Source organism: Bombina bombina, chromosome 1, assembly GCF_027579735.1.
Source record: "Bombina bombina isolate aBomBom1 chromosome 1, aBomBom1.pri, whole genome shotgun sequence".
NCBI classification, from domain to species: domain Eukaryota; kingdom Metazoa; phylum Chordata; class Amphibia; order Anura; family Bombinatoridae; genus Bombina; species Bombina bombina.
In genome coordinates this window covers 725,097,765-725,124,385 of record NC_069499.1, presented here as the reverse complement: position 1 = coordinate 725,124,385, position 26,621 = coordinate 725,097,765, and the positions used below count along the sequence as shown (strand labels likewise).

Here is a 26,621-nt window from a genome sequence, read left to right as displayed (position 1 = left end):
CATAAATAAAAAACATTTTGGCATTATTAGTTGGAAAGTATATTTTAAATTAATATTTAATATAACAAGTTATGCAGATTTTAATGATTATACAGGTACCATTGCAAACAAATTGTTAAAAAAAAGAGCTAAAACGTATTCAAGTTTACTATTTGAATATGTTTACACACTTCTTTCAATAATTATTTACAATTATAATAATTTTAAATTACATAATCTTTTATCATAATTCTCACAGTAATTCAGTTTCTATTTTCAAAAATGATAATGTATTAAAATAGAAAGCAACACCAAATTACCTTCATGTGTTTTCTTAGAGAACTAGGGTGTGTGTAGGACTTATCACACACTTTGCAGATGTAGGGTTTATCTGACGTGTGCACGTGCATATGCTTTTTTCTATCACTGCTGTTTGCAAACCGTCTGTCGCATCCTTCAAACTCACACTTAAATGGTTTTTCACCTGGGGAAGAATATGTAAAATGTCAGCCACTCAAAAAAAAGTAATTTATTTATTCCCAATCACCCTTTTGCAAGTTTACACGGTTTCAGCATTTCTTATTTTACTTAATGAAATTCCCATTCTTGATCCATACTAAAAGATTTCATTCCTAAATACTCCCATATGCTATAAGCATATCATGTTGAAATATTTAACAAGGTAAATTGGCACTTCATAAAATACAAAGGAACACCTATACAAATCCTATAAACCAGGTCAAACAACCTGATGATTGTTGTGGTACAGTTAAATTCAATTTACCCATTGTTTAAATTTATGTCTTTTAAATACAATGATTATTTTAGGAGAAGTGCTAAAATTGATCAAAGTACTTAACTGAATAATAGCAAACTATATCAGTTTAGAAAAATGTGGTATACAAGACAAGGGATGTGTTCTTATGCGTTCTTTTTTAGCTTTACTATACTTGTAAAGGGTTTAATTAAACACAGGATCCCAAATAAAAATACTTTGACAAAAGTATCACTGCTTTAATTAGGAGATGTGCCAATCAAGAGAATGAAAAGAACGGAAGTAAGTGAAAATTAGATTTAATTAGCATTTGTATAGTTTACTTAACTGAAAGTATGCAGAGACCCAAAATGCTTGTGAGTCCCCTCAACAAATTCTCATTTATTTATAGTAAACGAGAAACAAGAAAAATATACAAAACTTTTAAATAGACACTTGCATATCAAATTCATTTTATTTCATAAAAATGTTTTTGCCTATGATTTAAACCAATTCAAATTAAATTATTAAAAAAGGAAATTAGACATATATAGCACCCATTTGCAAAGTAAGACCAACAAATGCAAACTAATTAAAGTTTTTTTTTCTCTTCTGATTTTATGTTTCTCATATTGATGTCCATTGGAAGAAACAAAAAATAAAATTTCCCGAAACAAACAAATAAATAAATGTTTTTTACCTATTCTCAAAAAGTAGCAATATTATACTAAAAAGGAAAACAGTTTTTTTTCCAAAATTATACTATTATATAATTACAAAACTTACATTATTGTATTTAAAAACATACATTATTGTAGGCCAAACATAACTTTGCAAAAAATAAAAATAAAAAAATAAAATAAAAACTTAGATCTTTACCTGTATGTGTTCTTTTGTGAATCTTTAAATTTTCTGACCGCGCAAAAATTTTCCCACATCCAGGGAAGGGACAGGGGAAGGGTTTTTCACCTGTATGCACCCTTATATGATTGACCAGTTTATATTTTGCTTTAAAAGATTTACCCCCTCTTGGACATTCTTCCCAATAGCATATGTGATTAGTTTGTTCTGGTCCCCCAACATGTTCCATTGTCATGTGTGTAACCAGTTCATGCATGCTGCTAAATGTCCTGTCACATGTTTTCTGGGGACGATTAATAGGTGGTTCCTCCATCCACTTGCATGATAATTCTTGTTTAATAGGTTGCCTCATGTACCTAAAGAAAGCCCCTGGGCCATGGTGAGCGGCTACATTCATACCCATGTTCATGTGATTGTAATTGTGGAACTGGGCAGCAGCATAGTGATCTGTCCTAGGACTGGGTACTGCTCTGTAAGGATCTGGGCGTCCAAAGATATCTCCCCTTATACCTAAATGCATTTGACCATTGACCATATGTCCATTAGGTGAAGTATGATTTGGGCTCTGCTCATGAAGTCCAGGAAATATTAGGTGTCCAGGTGGTTCAGCAATCCCTGGGGGGGCATGGCTGGCAAAAAGTCCGTGCTGACCACCCGGAGATGTGGAATCTCCAATTCCAGTGTTCCGATTTCTGAAAAGAAAATCTCGAGTTGAGTTAAAAGCAGCGCCGCCATAAGATGGCACCTGCCCAGCATGGTGCCCAAGCGCATTGGCATATCCAGATGCCTGTGGGGTAAATGCTGAACTCTGGCTTGAGGAGAGATCATGACTGGATGGACTGAGCTTAAAAGCTGCAGCATGTGAAGACTCAGCAAATGGATTAAGCCCCATGCCAGCATCTCGGTTGGACATTTCATGATGGCGAGTTGTCCCAAAACCACCAACTCCCAGGGTGGGAAACTGTGGTCCTCCATCTAGTAGCATTGTCATGAACAAATCCGATCAGTTCAGATCTATTCACTGGTCAGCACAGGATACAGTTCACACAGAAGCAGCTGCAACCAAAATTGCTTTTCTTTTAATTCCTTTAGCTTGAGAAAATCCTGGAAACAGTTCACCCTCTCCAACTGAGTAATGTCCTTGGACTGATAAAGTCAATCACTCACTCTTCACACATAAACCAACTCAGGAGGCAGTCTGAATTGCACCAATAGAAACTAAGCTGGGGGAGTGTCATGCTAGCCCAGCCCCATGCACCCATTTGCCTATGAACTCTTGATTGACAGAGTTTAGCATTGAATATGGCAGCTTCACTAAGATCTCTGGCCTGATTGGTTTATTCATGTTTAGTATGTGCAGGTAAGGTTAACCCTTTCTGTTCAGTTGATGTCTTGGATGTATTAAAAATAAATATGTTGCAGGATCTTCCAGCTTTTGATGTTTCAATATATTTTTCAATGACACAAATACTGGTTTATATAATATCTTATTGGATGGTGCTTTAACACTCTTTATAAACATTGCAAAATGTGTGGGCATTGTTTAAAGCATTGAACAGCTATGTTAGTGATAGTGTGTATGACTGTTAATTTAAAGCATGCATAACAAAAGGAAAGGACTTTTTTTTCCCCAAGTAACTGAATGCTCTAAATCTATCTTGGATCCTTCATTTTTAAAAACATGTATTTAATTTGTATTTATTTATTTTATAATTGCTGTATATTTTATCTAACTGTATTTCAGTTTGAGTCACTTTTTGATAGTGTTTATCACATTTTGTATCTATAAAAATGTTCATGATAAATAAGGGTGCATATTAACTATTTCAGTTCTGTTTTTGTCTGTAATTTTGCACAAATAGTTATTTTATATTTTGTAAACAGTCTGTGTGTGTAGCTTTTAACATTAACCCTTTAAGGACACAGCTTTCAGTTTGCTCAATTGTTTTATGACAGAAAAATTCTGTCATATGTCCGGTTAATCAGAACAACACAATATAACTTCATAAATATTTGCCAATAACTAGCATTCTTAAAATGAATCCCTGTTAATCCTTTCCGCTTACATTGTTTTTCTTAAAGAAATACATTTATCGGCAAACCTGCTTTCCAAGATGGGTCTTGAAACTTTGTGAATAGGTGATATTTTTAAAAGTTTATCCCATTTTTTTTAAAATCACAGAAAAGATCAAAGAGTTAAAATTAGTAACACATTAAAAAAAACCTTCTGTAGTGTTTATTTCTTAGCCAAATATGTGCATCCATATAAAGTAAAATTCATATACAAGCACAATGTCATCATCATATAGACTTCCATAGATAGCTGCACTAATATATTGAGAAAAAGTTTTTTGTTTTTTTTTTGGAATTCAGCATTTGTCCATTAATGATTATCAGCTTTGGACAGCTCTATAAATCCAGTCCTTTTCTTTATGGGAAAGCATTTGCAAAGAACTATAGGGAGTAAGATTTGGGAATAAAAGGCAAAAAGAAAGATGGCCGTAATTGTAATATCCTGAGATTTGCTGAGCCCAAAAGTCTGTCTATTGAACCACTTTCACAGGATTGTCGCTGTCTCTCTGCAGGAAACATAAAATCTGATCAAGTTCAGAGGCGCATTGAGAGACTGATTCAAGCAGAGCTTTATAACTGCAGTCCTTTCACATCCTTCCCCCAATCAGCCCCAGGAAAGACTCTACATTCTTTATTTTAGAGTTTTGAAAAAAAAAAAAAAAAAAAAACTCCACCCCTATAAAATAAGCTTCAGTAGTAATACCATCTTCCATCAAAACCAATCAAAATTCATGCTACACTTCACCAAGAACACACTATAAGTTGAAAGGTGAGTCATTCTTGTTTAAAATTGCTGTATCTTAAATTGTACAGTTGAAATCTAGTTTATTATATGTGTGTCATAACTGTTGTTGGTGCAGTGAATACAGCTTGACTATATTGAGCAACCCACAGTTAGAAAGAAAAAAAAAGTTGTTGTTATCTGAGTTTCTTGCTGCACGAGAGCTTGCATTTTTAACTGATTTGCCTGGGAAACTGCTAGGTTTATTTGATGGACGCAGAGCTTGTCCCAATGCAGTAATAGGGCTTTGAAGTTCCTCTGGTGAATGCAGTACATTTCAAATGCCCTCCTAGTCACAGAGACTCCTTTAGAAATCTGCAAAGGTTTATGGTGATTTGCCTTGTTCTTTCATAGGTGTCAGCAAAGTTTTTCAAACATACCCCCTTTCAGTAGTTTATTGACCTATTTAAAGCAAATTGCTGAACTTGGTTACCTGTTTATGTGTTGTGTACACGTACTTTATTGTCACAATCAGATAATTCATTAGCTTAAGCATATGTTCAGTTGTTTCTGTGAAAAAGGCATAATTTAATTAGATCATCAACTGAGAATACTGTTGTGAAATGTCTAAGAGGTTCCCGACCTTATGCCAGTATGGATAAATGACCTTTTCCATTACAAAGGCCTCATCAGTAGTCGATGCCTATTATTTTTTTTTATTTGACAAATTGTAATAAAACTTTTTAACGTATAAGTAAAATAAATAAATAAAGTTTGGTATTTATTCTGACAATGGATTTAAATGCTATTTTCCTTTCTTTATGTTTTTTTTTTTCTCGTAATGGTTAAACCTAAACAGATGTGTGAAGTTCTTGACTATAAAAATAAACACTCCTGAAAATAAAATGCAAACTTCACAAGGTAACCTTTTGCTGGGCTTCTCAGTTTTTATATCATGTCTTTCATCGCATCAAAAGTGAGTCAAAGTTTTCAATAGGTACACAAACATACAGTGTTTTTTTTTGTACAGTTAAAAAATGGAAACATCCAGCCAAATTTTAAGGGACAGGCAACTGAGCAAAAAATAAATTGCATCTGTAAATCAAATGTGTGTATGATTGTGTATACATGCATACAAATGTAAATATATATATATATGTGTGTGTGAGTGCATTTTTTTTATTTTTTATAAATACCCCCCCACACACACACACACATATATATATATACATACACACACATATGTATATATATATATATATATATATATACATACACACACACATATGTATATATTTATATATATATATATATATATATATATATATATATATATATATATATATATAAACACACACATATGCACAACAAATATAAACCTACACAGATATCTCTCTAATACACAGAGTGGATTTCAATACTTCCAATTCAGCATTTGTGCAAGTGTTTACAACCAGAATCTTTCACAATGCCCTATGGGTATATATATAATTTTTATAGACTTTATCACTTCTGTTTTGGCAGTTTATATACATGGACTGTTGTATCCAATGAATTACCATTACAGTATTATGATTAACACACACTACAGATACATCATTTGTATTCTATTAATTATTGCATCTAAACATATGTCCACAAAATGAAAATATTTTCTCAACCCCTAAACTGTTACAAATATTAATTCAAAATGCAGGCTACACACACACACAATCACATTTGTTTTGTATTTTAATCATATGTGTTGTTTGTAAATATGTAATATTTGTCTGATTTTTAAATAAATTATGAAATACAGTTACAGTCTAATATTTTCTAAATAAAATATCTTATTTTGTCAAAATTATAAAGCGTTTACAAGAAGTAGTTTATGTGCAATAAAAAGGAGCAATATTAAATTGTCTCATTCATGTAGTTTGCATCTTATTGTCAAGAGATGTGTTTGAGGCCTTTTGTGTTCTGAACTAGATTTTTATATTTTTTATAGTTTTTACAAATAATTTTGACGTTATGAATTGTATTTTTGAGAGACATAATATTAATCAAGTAACACTGATAATGCCAAGCTTAACGTTTTTACAATTAAATGTAATATTTAATTTATAAAAAAAAAAAGTATTCTTATGGGCCGTGGTTCTGTAAATATATTGTAGTGGTGGGATAATTAATGGCAAGCGAGGGCAAGTGAGACTTTACCATTGTTAGTGTCAATCATTGTGGTATAATCACATGTACACTTGAACTTCGTATAGATGTATTGAAATAAACAAGGCCCAGGACAGGAGGTGAAAGGGAATAGGTTGACTTCCTAGAGAAGAAACTTCATCGTACAAAGAATTCAGAAATGTTCTTAGAAAGTGCAGACACATTCATGGCAGCAGCACTTATTCAGTTTCTTTGAGATAGTCTATTTGTGGTCAAAGAAACAGAAGAGTGTCTGATATTACCCGGCCATAAGATATGCTTCAAACAATAAAGATGGCATAAAAATGACCACATAAAGATTATGTTCTCTCCAGCAAAATGCAACACAGTAATGAATATGTCAGCGTCATAAGCAGCATGATTAGCGCGGAAGTAGCTATTATAATGTGTTGTTATTATTATTAGTAATAAACACAATGACGGATTAAAAGACGTTCCAATATAGACACTTGTTTGAAGGATATTAATTAGTGCTTTAATAACATTAATAAAATAGACATGATAAAGAGTAAAATTATACTCTTTTGGGGAAAATGTTCTTCTTTTTATCTGTGACGGGAAATAATAAAACATTGACAAAGCAGCAACATGACGTGCAAGTAATTTATCATCATGGCTGTTCGCTTTTCGTTGGGGAATGAATAGATAGCTTTAAATTACATAAAGTGAATTTAAAAAAATATGATCATACCTTTTCACACTTATTAACATTCATTATACTATGTGATCATCAAGCATACAGTTTGTATATGTATCTGATATTATTTTATAGGATATAAACATATATATATATTTTTTGAAGGACAATATTTAAAACTCTTTTCCTTTCCATAAGAAAGAGATGTTTTACCCAATGATAGCTAGAGATGTTGGCTTCATAACACTAAATAGCAGAATAAGTGGCATATTAGTGTGAATATTAAAGGCTTACTCTTCTTTGTGCTTAACATTTTAAATCCATCTAATTGTTTTTAGTAGACAACCACAACTCAGTCAAACGCATACGTTAGTCTCTTATCTATCTTACAGTTTGGAAGCACAACTACCTGGGTGCCCATCAAAAGATTTTTAAGAATGAATCCATCTATCATCTATCCATCTATCTATCTATCTATCTATCTATCTATCTATCTATCTATCTATCTATCTATCTATCTATCTATTATCTATCTATATCTATCTACAACTATCTATTTATCTATCTGTTTTATCGATTTACAATAATCCAGGCTTACTAAATAAATAATATATCTCTTCTACTGCTTATTTTAGATTTATGTCAAGACTGACAATTGCTCCCATCCTAAATACCATACTAAGAAAGCTGGGTCTCCCGTGTTTAGATGTTTCTTGTGTGTGGTAACTTTAACTGAAGAGTAAAAGAAAGTTCAGAATATCTCAATCAGTGACAAAGTGACCTTTGACCCAGAGGGTGGTTTTATTGTGCTTCATCTTTTGGATGGGGGACACAGATTATTGACCCTTTCAGTATGACTGCACCCTGAGGGAAAGCCACAAGCAGCAAACTACTTGAGCTGACTCTGAAGCTCTGTATACTTACCCTATCAGTTGGCATAATGCAGGATGCACTGCTGCATCAAGTGTGTGTTATATTATGGGGCTCTAACATATTTGTTCTCATTGACATTTTATCTATCTATCTATCTATCTATCTATCTATCTATCTATCTATCTATCTATCTATCTATCTATCTATCTATCTATCTATCTATCTTTTTTTCTTTCTTTCTTTCTTTCTTTCTTTTTCTTTCTTTCTTTCTTTCTTTCTTTCTTTCTTTCTTTCTTTCTTCCTTTCTATCTATCTATCTATCTATCTATCTATCTATCTATCTATCTATCTATCTATCCTTCTATCTATCTATCTATCTATCTATCTATCTTTTTTTCTTTCTTTCTTTCTTTCTTTCTTTCTTTCTTTCTTTCTTTCTTTCTTTCTTTCTTTCTTTCTTTCTTTCTTTCTTTCTTTCTTTCTTTCTATCTATCCTTCTATCTATCTATCTATCTATCTATCTATCTATCTATCTATCTATCTATCTATCTATCTTTTCTTTCTTTCAATCTATCTATCTATCCTTCTATCTATCTATCTATCTATCTATCTATCTATCTATCTATCTATCTATCTATCTATCTATCTATCTATCTATCTATCTATCTATCTATCTATATATATATATATATATATATATATATATATATATATATATATATATATATATATATATATATATATATATATATGTATATAAGTGACATTCATTAAATGGATTCTTTGTTTTTTTGCATTTTATTATTTATGTTATTATTTATGTCTTTATTGTCAATTTGGACACCTGTTTATCATTTGTATACTTATTATTTTATTATTGGCATTATTACCAATGGCATCATCCGACTGTACTATCTATCTATCTATTATCTATTTATCCGTCTATATCTATGAGCTATCTATCTATCATCTATCTTTCTATCTATCTCTTTATGGCTATCTAGATATGTATCTATATATCTATCTATTTTTATCTATCTAATTATTTGTCTCTCTGGCTCTCTTCTGGATTTCTATCTATCCATATATGTCTGTAAATATGTCTAGTAGTTTGGTTATCTTCCTAATATACTGTGCACTTTTATACATGCTTATAGTGTATATGGTGTGCGAGAACTGGGATTGTCTTGTCTATTAAATATTTATATTTGATGATGTAACTGTACTTAATGTACATGCAACACTGTTTATATTTAACAGATCTGTTGTCACTCAGTTCCAAATATGCTTTTCTATACAACTCTTTTGTAAGCTTCAAGTTGTGTTTTGATAGGGTGCTAAATAATATCCATATGCATTTCACAAGATATGCTTCATTACCATATGTATATTATGTATACATACTCCATGGTGCAAACTTTAAGATTAAAACATGCAACATTTTTTAAATTAACAGTGATTTAAATTATTTCTAGAATTTCTGCTGTTAAATATATATATATTATTGGGCAAAAATCAGCTGTTTTTTTCTAGCAACTAAACTAATTGTTCCTTTACTTATAATAAATAGAAAATGTGCCTTTAAGTATTGTAGCTAAGGAATCTGAAACTTCTGGAAAAGCAATCAAAGAATTGATTACTGCAACTCAGTTATGTAGCACAAAACAGATCTTAAAACATTTCATTAGATGGTAGCATTTGGAGGCATATATTTTAAATATAAAATAGTTATGGGTGTGTTTTTTTTTTTTTTTTTTTACCAGAATATAATACCAAAAGTAAAGAATGTGGGCTCACATCTGTTCCAAATGTTTCCTGATATAATGTACTAACAATATGTTTATATATATATATATATATATATACAGTATATATATATATATATATATATATATATATATATATATATATATATATATATATATATATATATATATATATATATATATATATATATATGTGTGTGTGTGTGTGTGCTGTGCGTGTGTGTAAATAGGCCAAACTTTGCTGTTATATATTTTAGTACAATACAAAGTCAAATTTAACACACTCACATGTGTATGTTTTTGTTTTTTTCTAGAATCAACATCAACATATTTTTAACTACATAAACCATCATCTCCTAATATGATGTACAATTTAGGTGCATGTAAACAGATTAGAAAGTGAGTAATGGTTATTTTAAAGGTTTCTTTACCTATTTGACATTTTTATGATCTGATAAAAAAGTAATAAAAATCAATTGTTTGTAAACATGGTCATCTTTCAAAATAAGTCAAGTCAAATCAAAACTATTTCTCCCTCTAAATAGGTTATTCTGGAACAATATAGAGTATAATATATGGGCAATCTCATGGGTCCAGTGCACATTTGAGGTCTCCTTTGGACCATGTAGTAAACCTCCTGCTTATGCTCTTAAAAGGTTGAAACCCCACGGGAAAAGGACAAAGTCTATGCACTAAGACTTGTTTAACCTTTTATTTTGTGAAGGATACAATTTTCATTGCTCCTTCATAAATATGGCCGATTTCTGTGTTTATTACCATGTAATAAAATAAGTTTTTTCATATTTAGGGATATGTCCAAATTCAATAACCAGCTAACCAATAATATCCCTTTTTTAGGATAAAATCACAATTCATAGGCCATAAATTGTAACATTTATGCTATCACGTTGCTATTCAGTGTATTAGACAAACATATACTCTTAATTTGCTTTCCCAAAATAAATTCAGGAATTCTTTCATGTATAATAATTTATAAATACCCACAATTAAAACCATTGGCAATATGTGGAGAACATAAATATTTTAATCCAATTATTAGAACTATCTGTAAAAATAAATTGACAATAAATTGCACAATTTACATGCAAAAAAAAGTTACCACATTTTATTAATGTTGGTGTTATTTTCCATGACTGATTTGAGAGATAAGAATAACTAATGGATAATATTTGATATCAAAATGTTAACATCATTTTTCATTTTGCACCCATTTGTTATCTTGAAAAAATTGGGGTAACTGTGGAACGAAGACTACACTCTCTAAATAAATAAATAAAAAAAAAATCAAATGTTTTTATTTCAAAACTGATACCTAGTGGCATATTCACATATTGAGTTTAAGATAAACATAGGTAAAATATTTGTATAAAATATTATTTAATAAAGTTTTGCGATCTTTTTAAACTATGGATGGCAAGCAAGATGTAATGCATTGTTATACTTTGACATGCATGTGGTTAATATAGCTTGAAAAAGTAAACATTTAAGAAAATATTTAATTATATCATAATATGGGCATATAGAGAACATTTTTTTTTTTTTTACTTAATCTAAACTTTCAGTTTGGTAAAAAAAAAAGTATAAATATAGTGGAAAAAAGCTCTGTTTAAAGTCAAGGACATAATATCAATTTAAGTGGGTAGGTAATGTCTTTTAGTGTTTAGTACTAATATTGTAGCCAAAGATGTTTGTGTCTTTTAAACAAATCTAAAGAACTTACAATAAACAAAAAGTGAAGGGCTAGCAAATAGCACGTTATGCTATTTCATGGGGAGGGGTCAAAATCATCAAACAATACTGTTTTTTACAACTTTTTAAATAATTTACTACATATTTATTATCATCATTATTATTATTATTATTATTTTTATTCATAATAATCTTCATCATTCTCATCATAATTGTGCTAATTTATGGTTACATGTTTTATATCATCTTTTAAAATATATCTAAGAACTGAAAGACTGAAATAACTAAATAAACTTCTGCCTGAGTATGGAAATTAGTTTAATCAATTTTATTTTCTTCTAAACAGTTTTAGTTGTTGAAGTCAACAAACAAAAATCTTTACTTACCAGAGCCAAAAAAAGCGATAATTAGCAAAGGGTCAAATTAATAACAGTGGTCAATTAGTATTTGTCTGTCTATAATCCTGTTAGTCTTCTTATTATGTTGTTTAAATGTATCCCGGATCATAAAAAACATTCCTCATTGAACACCTAAGACACTCTGACCTTCGCCTTGACCCTTTGACCTCTTTAAAGAGATAGGGTGTCGTACTGGAGGCAAAGACAGTATATGCAGCAAATGTTAGTTTTCTTGTAAACTATGTATATAATCATGTTTTTTTGCTTGTGCACAAAATAATGTGCCCTTATTTTTTGCTTTAGCACATGTTTGTATTTATATATACCAATTAAAGTAAAAGCAATTCCTATTCTATAGGAATCCTTATTCAATACCGTTTTTTTTTTTTTAACTAATGTTATGTTCAGAAAATCTATACATGTTGTTTTACATAATTCAGTATTATATATAAGAACACAGTGACACAGACACAAACATACACACATGGTTTTGACACAAACGTGAAATATAGAAGTCATACAAAATCTAATAATTGAAGCCACACTTTTCGTTTTCATTTTCAAAGCAAGCATAACTTTTTTTTTTTTTCTCAAAAAAAAAATTAAACTTTTAGGACTATCCAGCATAAAAAAACAATTTCTCTGAAACAGCTTCAGAGGTGCACTTCTGCTTGATGTTTTCCTGCAATATGTGTAGACTGTGTCAGCATATTTATATATATATTTTATATGATCTATAGTATATGCACGTTTCTGTGTGTGTCATTCTGTAGATAGATATATAGACAGACATACACAAAAACACACACACACACATTATATATATACTGTAGATAGATAGATAGATAGATAGATAGATAGATAGATAGATAGATATTATAAGGCTATTTTGGCTTATTTATAATTATGTGAAAATTATGGTATTATTTTTTCTTTTTATAAAATTTCCTTTCACTTAAAATGCAAAAATCTATAAAGCAGTCTGTGAAACCTTATTTTATTGTATCGTGCGGCACTTTTCAAAGGATAGTGTGCTATATTTTAGAAAAGAAATCAAACTGTGAAAGATTGCGTGTCTTCTCCCCAGTAAACTAAGCTCTTGTCAATCAAGCCAAGCCCTATCCAATCACCATGTCTCTTTTCTGAAAGCGGCTCATCCTGCTGTGCTTTTATATATCACACTGCAGCATGTTTTGATGCATTTTTGGTATCACTTTTAGGACTGTGAATCAGGAGAACATAATACTGCACACTGCTCTCCCCATCATCTATATCACCTCTGTTTTGCGTGCTTTAACTTTAATGTACAAACATTGATCTCAGCCCCCAACAGAACAAATTAAACGAATTGCGAGTTTTTACTTTGTCCTTTAACTCAGGTTTTAAAATTTACTTTTATGGATAATCTAGATGCTGGTCTATCTGATAATTGTAACTGCTTTGTGTTTTCACATTTATCAACTGGCTATGAAAATAGTCTACCCATGCAATTGCAGCACAAAGAGGTTAGATTTCAGATGTTATAAATGTATATTCATGGTTTACAGCTTGAAAATGCTTACAATTGCCTATTTTACACAATTATTTAACTCTAAACAGTTTCAAAATTGCTATATGTAATATCTTATATATATGACTATAGTGTCATATATAAACATTGATTTGGGTCAGTCATTTTGATTGCTTTACAGAAAAAATACATCTTTTCATGGCACAAAATAAGCAATTTAAGAGGTTAACCTAAAATGGATGTTCTGATCCTTTTTTTAAATGGCTCTTTTGATAAATGTAGAAGATGGATTAATGCAAGTCTCTGATTGGGTAGTTTGGAAAAGGTTTGGTATTTCTAGGTTGTATCACAGGATGATCATAAAAATTGCAAAAAGAATGAGATATGTTATGAATCCCAATGTTTATACCACTGGAACAATATCAATATCAAAGATGACTCTGTGTCATTCAGTAGCTATATAAATGTTGAAGCTATATTTTACTCTGCCTTTGGATCCACATTATTTCCAATGTTCTGTTTCCCTTTTATTGCAGACAAAGAGCTTTCTAAAAAGATGGAAAGTTTAATAGTACTTCTATGAAAAATAATCCCTAAAATAATGGGTTCTATTGATTTTGGAAATTGCCTGCTGCCTCCTGCTAACACGTTGTTATCATTCCCCTTACATATTCGATCGCATCAGTTACCATTTTGTGAGCATTTTAGTTTTTAGTTTATAAGGGGGGGGGGATACCACTTCTATAACAGAAGTTTTGCCAACAGCAATGACAAGACAGAAGCCACCATTTTCATATGCTGAATCGTCGAACCTTTAAATGTGTATATAGACAGAAAAGATGCCATAAAGCACACACTGGTAGAAACAGACAGCGTCTGAGGGCCGCACACCTCCGCAAATACATCAATCAGGCCGCAGGAGCCATGCTGGTCTTTCCAATTCTGCCATGCCTCCTCTTACAAAAATATAGAACAAAAGAGGACAAACATTAGTGAGCTGTGAACCTCTACTTTAAGTTGTGCAGGTTCTGTTCCTTCAGGCTGTAACCAGTTCTTACCTTAGGGGGTCTAAACATATTGAACTCTCCTTGCATGAAAGAAAAGAAAGCAATTCCTTTAGTTTAACCCATTCTTTGTCTGAATTGGCCACCAATGAATTTGCAATGCATTGCTATTTCTTTTGTTGGAATTAAAACAAATAATAAGAGGGGGGGGGGGTGGTGTCACTGTCTGAAGAAATTGAAAACAAGTTATACTTAAAGTATTAAACATTTAACAAACCATTGCTGAATAATCAGAATATAATGTGTGTGTAAATATATATAGGCTCGTAATCTTTGGATTTTCAAATGCTAAAAGCTAATCTATCTATCTATCATCATCTATCTATCTATCTATCTATCTATCTATCTATCTATCTATCTATCTGTACATGCACATTGAATATTATTATACTATAAATGGAGGAATGATAGATAGATAGATTTTAGATAGATATACATATCTCAGAAAATGCTACTCTCGTAAAACAAAATCACAATTATTTTGCACAGCTCAAATGGCTCTCAAATCCAAATGCTTTTTTTTCATTTAGGAAGTACATGAGTTTGGACCCATAATAAATAGGTGTTTGTTTTTCTTATAAAGATTCAGGAACAAAAAAAAAGTAGCAATGTTAACAATACTTATGTCATCACCTTTTTTTTTTTTTTTTTTTTTTAAATCATTTAGCTTCTGTGGAGGCATAGATGCCCGCAGAGAAATGCATGGCATACACTTTTGATAGAAGGATTAATTAGGACTTGTCAGAAAGCCTCTGCACTGACCATGTTGTTAACACTTGAGGTGCCAGTAAAGGATTATATAGCAGTTAATGATAAATATGTTTCTATCATCTCTTCTAGGAAATCTATCCTAATTCTGTCCCTTTTATTCCCTCAAAATTACACTTGCAAGTTCATTAGTTTAAGCATACTCACTTGGAACCTGTAACAGGCAATTTTAATGCATGCATACTGCCATAAAAAATATCTAATCAATGTTGAATAGTATTATAAGTTATTATATAACAATATAATTATCTAAATGTGTAATAGTTTAAAACATTGCTTAAGAGAACACTTTGCATCCAAAGTGTTCTTCCCTATGTTACTTGATTTTAACAATTTTATATATTTAAAACCATAGAGCCATATGTTTTTCTATACTGGATCTAGTTGGCATTTTGTATGAGAAATTCAGTATTTAAATGTAGTTTACTAGTTTGCCTCAATTGGGCTGTTCCCCCACCCCCCATATAATGTATGGGATATGGGTTGCATTGTTTCTTTATGGCTTAACTCTAAGGAATGAAAAAAATTCAAAAACAAGAACATGCTACTATATTTACAATATTAATATTAATAATAATATCAATATTAGAAAAATGTTGACATCCTCGTATATGGGAACATCAACTGGTGTTAACTTTGGGTAAACAACATAACTTATTATATTTATTTATATATATGTATATATATATATATATTATATATATATATATATATATATATATATATATATATATATATATATATATACATTTAGTTTTTTTTGGGTGAAGGTTCAGAATATGGTCCTATTCAACCTGCCATGAAAAAGTGTTATTTGCACTGCCAGGACAGCATTTAAACTACTATAGATTAAAAGGATGTCTTATAATTAATAATATTATTTATATGCAAAGTGCCATTGTTTTCCAAAGAGTACAGGGTATGCAATACATTACACTAAAAACATTCCATTTGACAACACAAATTTATACAAGATGAAGAGGGCTCTGCTCTAAGGTGCTTACAGTCTAGAATTTTAGGAACCACATTAAATTATTAAAATAAAGCAATAGCTTTTTTATATTTTTTTTTTTATTATTATTATTAGATTGTAAATGTGTGAAATAGAGCTTATTTTTTATAAACAGTTTATATATTTTCTTAAATGGCCACATATATTTAAAAGGAGCATCAGTTTGGTATGAGTTAGAAACATATCTTTCAATACTTTGGTTTTTAGATAACATAACTGAAAACAAGTTATAAATTATAAAATATATATTCTTAATAAAATAATCTCTTAGCACAGGGAGCTTACAATCAATTTAAGATGTTGAAAGATTTGAAATAATTGCAATTATATATATATATATATATATATATATATATATATATATATATATATATATATATATATATATATATATACATACAATGTATATATATATATATATATATATATATATATATATATATATATATATATATATATATATATATATATATATATATATATATATATTTATATACATATATATATATATATATTACATTATCATATTTAATTAAAAAAATTATGTTTTTGGACACTTTCTTCTGAGAACATGAAACATATTATTTTATAGAGAATGAATCACAGAATAATATATATGAAATATGCAAAATACCAAGTTAATGGAGCAAAAATACCATAAGGTATTCTCATTGGCTATTTGAAATGTGTTAATGTTCTAGTAGCTATATGAGACTTTCAACAGAACAGATTTTGTGTAAATGGGATGATGAAAAATATGATAAAAAACAACTATTAAAGTTGAATTTGTCATCCCACTTGTAAAAAAGATATTACGGACATGCTTGTTATTTAAATGATTTTTGTTATAGATTGAATCCTCTTCCACTTATTTTTTAATATGTTTATCAAACACTTGATTAGAATGTTCAGCAACATTAAAGAGGCAAGTAAATAATTCAATGTTATATAATTATTTTTATCAATATATTTATGTTTTAGTAAAATTTTATTAGCACTGTAAAGATAATTCCCCATGTTATCTATATATATGTGTGTGTGTGTGTTTAACCAAAATGTTAAAACTTTTATAAAAAGTTTTAGATTTGGTGTCACAATCAAATATATTACAAAAATGCTTAATTTTAATAAACTATAAAAATGCGCTCTACTTAATGTATTTTAATATACCCATAAATAGTTTTGTACTTTTTAAATGATCATCACTTTTACATCTTATTAAGCTGCAATAAACGCAGTCAGCAGTGAAAGAGTTAATTGTTTTTCCAGAGGGGCAGGCAATGCATCAAAGTGCAGTTTTGTTAGCCACGTGAAAAGGTTAATTAAATTAAAGTCTCATTTTATTGAAGTGAAATTTTATTTTTTAACAATTTAATGTAACTATTTCATATTATAATTATTTCATTTTAATCATAATCTACCTTAAATATGAAATAAAGTATACATCATTAAAGAAAACAATGTGTAGTAGCTTCTTTTATTTGAATAAAAAGTGTATTTTTTAGAGTCAATACAACCAAAAAATGTATTTAGAGTCAACGTGTTAATTAGCTAACCAAATGCATACTTAACTATGAAAAGAATTAATTCATAAAGTAATAACTAAATACCAAAGTTGCAGTAAAATAGTAAATTAGGCTTAATTTATACATTTTCATTAACAAACCAAATGTAAATTATTTAAAGACAACAAATTTTGATCTTATGATTTTGGTGTAATCATATTTGGATGGTTATCATTATATTGCAAAATTATAACAAATATTTACATTATTTATATATATATATATTTTCAGACATACGCAAACAGTTTATTATAAGTTTAATAAAATAACTTTACCGTTGGAAATTTAAACAAGCTATAATAGATACCATTCTATTGCATCATTGGTCTTAAATATATAAATTCAAATGCACTCCACTGCTCTTTTATTTTTTAATTTATCAAGATTGTATTTTAAGTTAAAGTACGTTGAGATTTAGAGTATAATTAAAAATAAACCATATTTGGGGTGAACAAATTGAACCTTCCAAATCAAATATAGTGAATAAAATAGAACTCATGGTAATCTGTACAATTTAGCACGTTAATAATATGTATAATAATTTTAACAATGGTGTAGATTCTGTTTCAGTTTGAATGCTTATAAACATTTTTACTTTTAAAGTTTTTATTTAAATGCTATATAAACATTGGTATATATCCAATGCTTCACAACAGAAGCACTAAAAAAAATAATTTACTTTTGTCATATACCTTTCATATAACGAAGAATCCCATGAGTGTCAATATCGCACTTGACACTTAATTAATTATGTCTTTCCAAGAGTGGATTGTAAAAGATTTAGAGTAATGGTAACATTTTACCAAGATGATTTTCAGTGATTTTAGAGCATTTTAACACAGTATATGTCATAATGTCAATATTCTATTGTGTTACATTTATTTCTGAAGCCAATAAATGGTTTTAATAATGCTTATCGATAGGTTTATAATCATGAATCAGTGTGTTAAACAGTTTATTTACAAAATTGTTGTTTTAGTTCTGAATAATCCAACACACAGGCTAGTTAAGTTAGATTCTTTTAAGAATAACCTAATGGAGGTAATTAATACAGCTTGTTTTACCAATTTATTTCACTGCAATGACAGAATTTTGCATAGAAATATACAAGCATCTATCATAAATATATGGAATGTAATAAAAAGCACATTTGGTTACACTTGTGCATAATCAGCTCAGCACCACACTATTGAGAGTTTGCAATCTAATGGCTTACCAAGTGTATCCATTTTAAAAACAAATGTAAGCTGTGTGATGACACAATATTATAAAATTACCACCTCTTCCCATTTGCAAAAGAAACCACAATATTGCACATATACAGTATAAGCTACACTTCAATATATAGCCCCAACAGTATATATTATGTAATATAAAATAAAAAACCAGCAGTAAATGAGAATGGGTGGGCCTCAGAGTTACATCTCTGTCCTTTTGGGACTGATACCTATACATTGTTTATCTCAGAATTTTTATATTTACAGAGCATTATGCTGAATCATTTTCACCCTTCATTTGATTCCTTTTCAACATACACCAAATTATTTATCAGTAGCTGAATAAAAATGAACTTGCTTTCCAAATTCACATTTTACATTTCTTAGATGAAAAAAGAGTATTTGATTCCCTACCTATGTAAAACTGACTGGATGTGTATTTTATCTAAACATTGGTTCTGAAAACAGATATATATTTATGTCATTTAAAACCAAAACACCTTGCTTTGATGTGTAAAACACGGTTCTTTCTTATACATCTTCTGTGATGTTCATGACTATGTTTAACATTTTTCTACGATGATGTTTAAATTAAATGTTTTTTTCCTCTGCTGTAGTGTACAATGATATGTTTCTTGTTTTAGACCAATTTATAGGGATTCACACATTGATAGCATCAGTTTTAATGAAAGGAATCTGTGTATGTCTAGAAAAAAAGGTATATTTGCTTTTCAATTACTTTTACAGATCTGCTCCATTATAAATATGCTAAACTTTTCCTTTTTTTCTTTGTTGTTTTTTTTTACGCTGTAAGTTACAGTACCTGAGGCTTGAAAATGTCTATATATTATTAATCTTTAATGTTATTGCTGTTTTTAAAAAGAAACCAAAAAAACAAAACTTTAATTATACTATCTAAAGAACACACTTCATGGCATATAATCAAAGGGCAGGGTAAATTGTCTACATTTTTGTAATTGACAACTTTTATATATTGCACATCAGTAAAATTAATAATCCAAGTCATACTTATGAAAGCCAAATAGAATTTCCTTTCATCTTTATCTCCGGTTTACATTTAAAATGATATATATTCAGTAAGTTGTATATGTATTAAAAGACATGTGTCACATTGAGAATGTTAGTCATAATCAGGATACTATTTTTGAGCCATATTGAACAGTTTGAAGCATACTTATTTCATCATATTAATATATCTATATATCTATACATCTTTATCTATATACTGTATCTATCTATCTATCTATCTATCTATCTATCTATCTATCTATCTATATCTATATATTATTAATGACAATCATTACATGTATCCTTTGTTTTTTTGCATTTTATTATTGATGTCTTTATTGTCAATTTGGACACCTGCTTATTCTTTGTATACTTATTATTGCCATTATTACCAATAGCATCACCCGACCGTACTTTGTATATTATCATCTATGTTGCATTTGTCATTAGAGTCATTTGTATAATCAGTTTGATCACTTAATTATTCTTAGATTGTCATTAGTGCTATCATTATTTTAACTTGAACTGCTTGTTTGTTCCTTTTTAGTGGTGTTTATATCATGACAGGAGACTCACTCTGTATTTTAGCACAGTAGCGTTTTGTATTCAATTTGCATTTTTATTTTGGGTATTTGTATTATGAGTTTTTTTTAAAGCACATACACATATAAGTGCAACTTAAAATTATTTAGATGGTAGAATTTATATGACACACACACACACACATATATATATATATATATATATATATATATATATATATATATATATATATATATATATATATATATATATATAAAACCTTAGAATGTGAGAGACCAACAAATAAATAAGCTTGAGATGTGGATTTCTGTAAATCATTTCCTTAAAAAGGGACATACAACACCTAATAAATGCTTTTTATAATAATGTATTCACTATTAAACTAAACTAGTCTGATAAGAGGCAGATGATTTTTTTTAGTTGTTTAGATATTGAAGAAGAAAGTATAAAGAATTAGTCTTTGTAAAGTAATGGATGCCACCATGTTGTAACCTAGATTCTTGTAGGTGTAAAGGCCTTTTGTCTTATCTTACCCCCTCTTGTGAGGCCAGTTAGGGACAGTTATAAATAAGTTGAGTGTTTTCATTCTCCTATAACCTGTTTAGCAGTTTCACTGTTTATTTGGAGATTAAAGAAAGTGCATTATGTATACATTAAAATCCCACCACAATCCTTTTCATCTATTTATGTTTACAGTAAACAAAAAAAAATGCTATTATGCATTTGCAAGATCTTTACATGCGTAATATATTCTCACATGAAAAAAAAATGTTAGGTTAAACTATTTATTTTTATTTTGAAGCTAACACAAAGTGTATGGTGGCATACAACAGGGCCTTAAAGATTTACTTGTTGATAAGTAGAGTACAGTAACACCAGACTTGCAAAAATAAATACAATAAGAAAAATTTATTTTATTTTAAAAAGTGCCTTTTAAGATCCAACAATAATAATGACTTTAATGACCCTTTAACAAACAGTCACTGAAATCTTCTTCACAAATTGCAGTTAGTTCTTGCATGTCCCAGTCCCCTAACATATTAAAATTATGATAACATTTTACTGTACTGTCACTATATTTGATAACATTTTACTGTACTGTCACTATATTTACTATACAATGAAATACATATTAAATAACAGTTTACCAGTCTGGGCAACTCAAGTTCGGCACTACTGAAATTATGGCTTTGCCTGTAGTGGGGTAACACAAGCATGTGTGTGTGTGAGAGAGTGTGTGTGAGACTGTGTGTGTGTGTGTGAGTGTGAGAATGTGTGTGAGTGTGTGTGAGAGTGTGAGTGTGTTTTTGTGTGTGTGAGAGTGTGTGTGTGTTTTTCGTGAGAGTGTGTGTGTGTGAGAGTGTGTGTGTAAGTGTGTGAGTATGTGAGTGTGTGTGAGAGTGTGTGTGTGAGAGTGAGTGTGTGTGTGAGAGAGTGTGTGTGTTTGTGTGTGTGAGTGTGTGTGTTCAAGTATTTGTGAGTGTCTCTGTGTGGGTGTGTGAGAGTGTGTGTGTGAGTATTTGTGTGTGAGTGTGTGAGAGAGAGTGTGTGTGAGAGAGAATAAGTGAGAGTGTGTGTGTCTGAGAGTGTGTGTGTGTGTTAGTGTGTCTGTGAGAGTGTGTGTGTGAGAGAATGAGTGAGAGTGTGTGTGTGTCTGTGTGCAAGTATGTGTGAGTGTGGCTGTGTGTGTGAGTATGTGTGTGTGTGTGAGTGTGTGTGTGAGTGTGAGTATGTGTGTGTGAGTGTGTCTGTGAGTATGTGTGTGTGTGTGTGAGAGTGTGAGTGAGTGTGTGTGTGTGAGTGATAAACCAAACAATAAAGCCAAAGGAAGTTTTTAGCACATCCAGTTCTTTTGAGAGAGGGCCTGATGAATAAAGACTTGTCAGCATAGAGAGAAATCATTTAAAATCTGTATGTGATGTTCTGTGCCTTATATTGTAATGTATTTCTCTTTCCTTTATAGCTAGAACCCCACATCTATACTACCTAACAAAGAGACTGCATGCTAAATGTATATATTACATGTAAAATAATAATGATAGAAAGATGTAGTATGTTGACTCCATCTTATCTTTAACCTTAGTTAAAAGTCAAGTGTTTATAGCACATTAAATAATCACTGAATCCGCACATACAGGACTGTCTATTATGAAACTATATGTAGTGGAATCCATTGTGAAGTTTAGTGCAGATTTTACACTATAAACCTGATTTTCCAAATGCTTAAATATCTCTTGATCTTTGCACCCCATGATGTGGTGCTGAACAGATTGTCTTGCAATTTGACAGGGGGATAGAGTGCCCTCTAGTGTCTGTTTAAATAGAAAGTAAATCCAAAAAGTGTTTTCTATAATTTTAGCTTCAGTGGGACGAATCAATTATTTTTGTTCACTTTAAGAGTATTAAAAATATAAAAGTTATAAACTTGTGAGTGGATTGCAAGGATTATTAAACTACAAACAAGTTTAGTGTAAAATTGCAATATCAATAATGCACGCAGTGGGATAAATGCACCTTAACAGCCAGCAGGTCTTACATTTAAGCTTGTTTATTCAATAGCACAGTGTCGCTGACTCGCTGCCAGTGGCAAGACCACGCTATTTAAGGAGGCCTGCAGGATGGAGGGAGGATATATCAGTGCGGTCTTGTCGCTGGCAGTGAGATCAGTGCTATTATAAGCAGGAAAACCTTAATGACCAGCAATGTACAGGGTACTTTGTGGTCATTAAGGGTTTTAATTTGTTAGTGCTTATAATTTTAGCACTAGAAATCTTACAACTCTATGGGGTAGATTTAACAAATGCTTGGCGGACATGATTCGCTGTAGAGAATCATGTTTACCCGACATCGCTAAATGCCAACATCAGACGCTGTCGGCATTTAACATTGCACAAGAATTTTGTGTGAAATGCTTGTGCAATGCCGCCCCCTGCACATTCGCAGCCAATCGGCGCTATCAGGGGAGGTTAATCATTCCGATCTTAAGACCGCTGCTTCTTATCTTAAGTTTCAAGCGTAACTGAAACTTCGGCATAGAAAGCAGCATCCGCTGCTTGTTCAATCTACCCCTTCGAGTTCAATCCAGCTAATTTCGTCACTGAGCCAATATTTCTCCGTGGTTCCCGAGCAGTATTTTAACTCTGTGTTTAAACCCTTTGCAGGGGATAGTGACATGCTGTGACTAGTGCTAAAATGACTTGCTCTGACAATTTAGAGTATGTCATTTTTCCACTGTAATGGCTCTTTAAATACATTTGCAATGTTATGGTTTTGAAAATGAATATCTTACACTGGTTTTTAAAATATTTGTATTTCATTAGTATTTTTAGTATTGTTAAATTAACAGTCATTATTGTGAGAAGCATTTTGGCAATTAACCTGTGCTAGCAAAATTCTAGTAAAAGCTATCACTGTTTTAGTGATTGGGACATACAGAGAATGCGTCTTATGCCGTATTTCATGTCCACTTCTCACTCTAACATAAAACTGATACAGAATTCCAGATTTAAAAATGCTCAGAAATTCTGAAGTCAAACAGCTTCCAATAACCAATTAAAGGGACAGTCAACACCTTTACTACCCTTTCCCCAGCTTTGCACAGCCAACATTGTTATATTAATATACTTTATAACATTTAAACCTCTAAAATTCTTCCTGTTTCTAAGCCACTACAGACAGCCTCTTATCACATGCTTATTTTATTTGCTTTTCACAACAGGAGACTGCTAGTTCATGTGGGCCATACAGATAACATTGTGCTCTCTCACGTGGAGTTCTTAAAGAGCCAGCACAACACAGCACTAATTGGCTAAAATGCAAGTCAATAGATAATAAATAAAAAAGTCATGTGATCAGGGGGGCTGTCAGTAGATGATTAGATACAATGTACACACAATCACATAGGTAAGAGTATATTAATATAACTGTGTTGGTTATGCAAAACTGGGGAATGGCTAATATAGGGATTATCTATCTTTAAAACAAAAACATTTCTGCTGTAGAATGTTCCTTTAAGTCTGAGAACCATTATTTGCTAAATGCACAGTTTCTTAGCTACGTTAGGAGGTGCTATGTGTTGTTCACACTCCTACTGAGTGTAATCAGCCTGCCATATTTACTGCAATCACCTGCATGCTACACTTGCAGACTCCTCTTTTCAAATCAGTCAAAAGGGGTCCCTCTCCTAGGGGACAAAATATGGACTTTCAAAGCTATTCCATAGCTCCAGGCTCAAAACTAGGAAATTCTCAGACTCAATCAGGGGTGAAGTCCTCCAAAAAAAAGTGTGGGGACTCACCAAAGCCTTCCCCCCCTCATAATTAATATTGTTTATGCAACACCACACTGAATTTATATGTATATAAACTATACACTGGGTTAATGAAAGCAAATTAAAACCAATGTATGGTTGAATTGTTGCCTTTAGGCCTTAGACTCCTCCTCTGTCAAGTGTCTCACCCACTCCTATTTCTACAGAGGGAGCTAAATAACCCCAGAGCAAGCAACACAGACATGTAAGCACCATGTGTTCCTCAAAGTGCGGGGGTGATCACACAGCAGGACCACTGACTGGCTTGCATTTAGTGTATTGTAGAAAGTGGTTACTGTCCATTACTAGAGGATCTAACTATCCCTCTAACCAGATTGTGCTCCAGCTCCTCCCACCAACAGCAGCAGTGTTTACTGAAGCGTTTCTGTTATCTGTCCAGGGGAAACTTAGTACCTTCCTGCAAAAATAATGCAGGAACTGCATTCCCATGCGTTCCCTCTTGACTTGACCATGTGGACTCAATCCTCAACATTTTATTCTGGCAACACCCTGAAAAAGGGAAGGGAAAAGCATTATTCTTTCCCAGCTGCAGTGCAAGGAGTCTCAAGGATCTGAATCAGAAGGGGAGCCCACCAAGATGGACAACATGCACACTGCAAATGATACTCATCAAAGGGGTTGAAAGAAATTAAATATTTGTACATAACTGAACCCCCAAACAAGTTAGCTCAGTGTTTGATAAATGACTCCTACAGCTCAGAGATACATAGCTATAAGTATTAGCATAAAAAGATGTTTAAGAGAAAGTGCATTTGTTGTTTTGGAAAACAGAAACTGTAACTGATTGTAAAATACCATCTTAGAAACATAAAATTTGACATTAGATAAGATCCAAATCAAGTCTACCCATTCTACTTGTGTTGTGTAAAATTACTTATTCTTAAGATAGCCTTATGCTTTTACATTCCTTATATTTACCACCTCTGTTGTGTACACTCTTTGTGTAAAAAAAAATGGCTTCCTTACATTTCTCTATAGCGCTATACGGAATCTGTTGGTGCTCTACAAATAACCGATAATAATAATAATAACCTGCTACCCTCAGTGTACTTAAAAATGTTTATTGTTTAAATAGATAGATAATCCCTTTATTACCCATTCCCCAGTTTTGCATAACCAACACTGTTATATTAAAGGGACAGTCTAGTCAAAATTAAACTTTCATGATTCAGATAGCGCAGTGTTTTTTCAACCAGTGTGGCCGTGGCACACTAGTGTGCCGTGAGAGATCCTCAGGTGTGCCGCGGCAGACTGACAATCATTATGATTGTTTGTGAATGAATGTCAATATGTCATGTATAGTTTGTAGGAGGCATGGCATGACAGCACAGTACAGGTGTGTGTGTATGTATATATATATATATATATATATATATATATATATATATATAAATATATATACTGTATTATATATACTGTATTAGGCTACAATGTGTGATTTTGTAAAATTTTGGGATGGTGGTGTGCCACAGGATTTTTTAATGTAAAAAAGTGTGCCACGGCAAAAAAAAAAAGGTTGCAAATCACTGAGATAGGGCATGTAATTTTAAACAACTTTCCAATTTATTGTTATAATGAATTTTGCTTTGTTTTCTTGGTATTCTTA

General features: G+C 31.0%; 1 protein-coding gene and 1 long non-coding RNA gene across 2 annotated transcripts in view; one reads left to right on the top strand and one right to left on the bottom strand.

Moving 5' to 3' along the window:
- The window catches only part of ZIC3 (Zic family member 3), a 4,051-nt gene extending 1,328 nt beyond the window's left edge, over positions 1-2,723 (bottom strand). The window contains exons 1-2 of the mRNA XM_053691734.1: positions 1,613-2,723; positions 300-463 (exon numbers count right to left, since the gene is read on the bottom strand). Of these exons, the coding sequence (XP_053547709.1) occupies positions 300-463; positions 1,613-2,585 (1,137 nt within the window). The 5' untranslated portion in view covers positions 2,586-2,723. The remainder of the gene's footprint in view (positions 1-299; positions 464-1,612) is intronic.
- Positions 2,724-4,401: 1,678 nt separating this feature from the next.
- LOC128645913 (uncharacterized) overlaps positions 4,402-26,621 on the top strand; it is a 315,083-nt gene continuing 292,863 nt past the window's right edge. The window contains exon 1 of the long non-coding RNA XR_008400156.1: positions 4,402-4,436. This is a non-coding gene — a long non-coding RNA (uncharacterized LOC128645913). The remainder of the gene's footprint in view (positions 4,437-26,621) is intronic.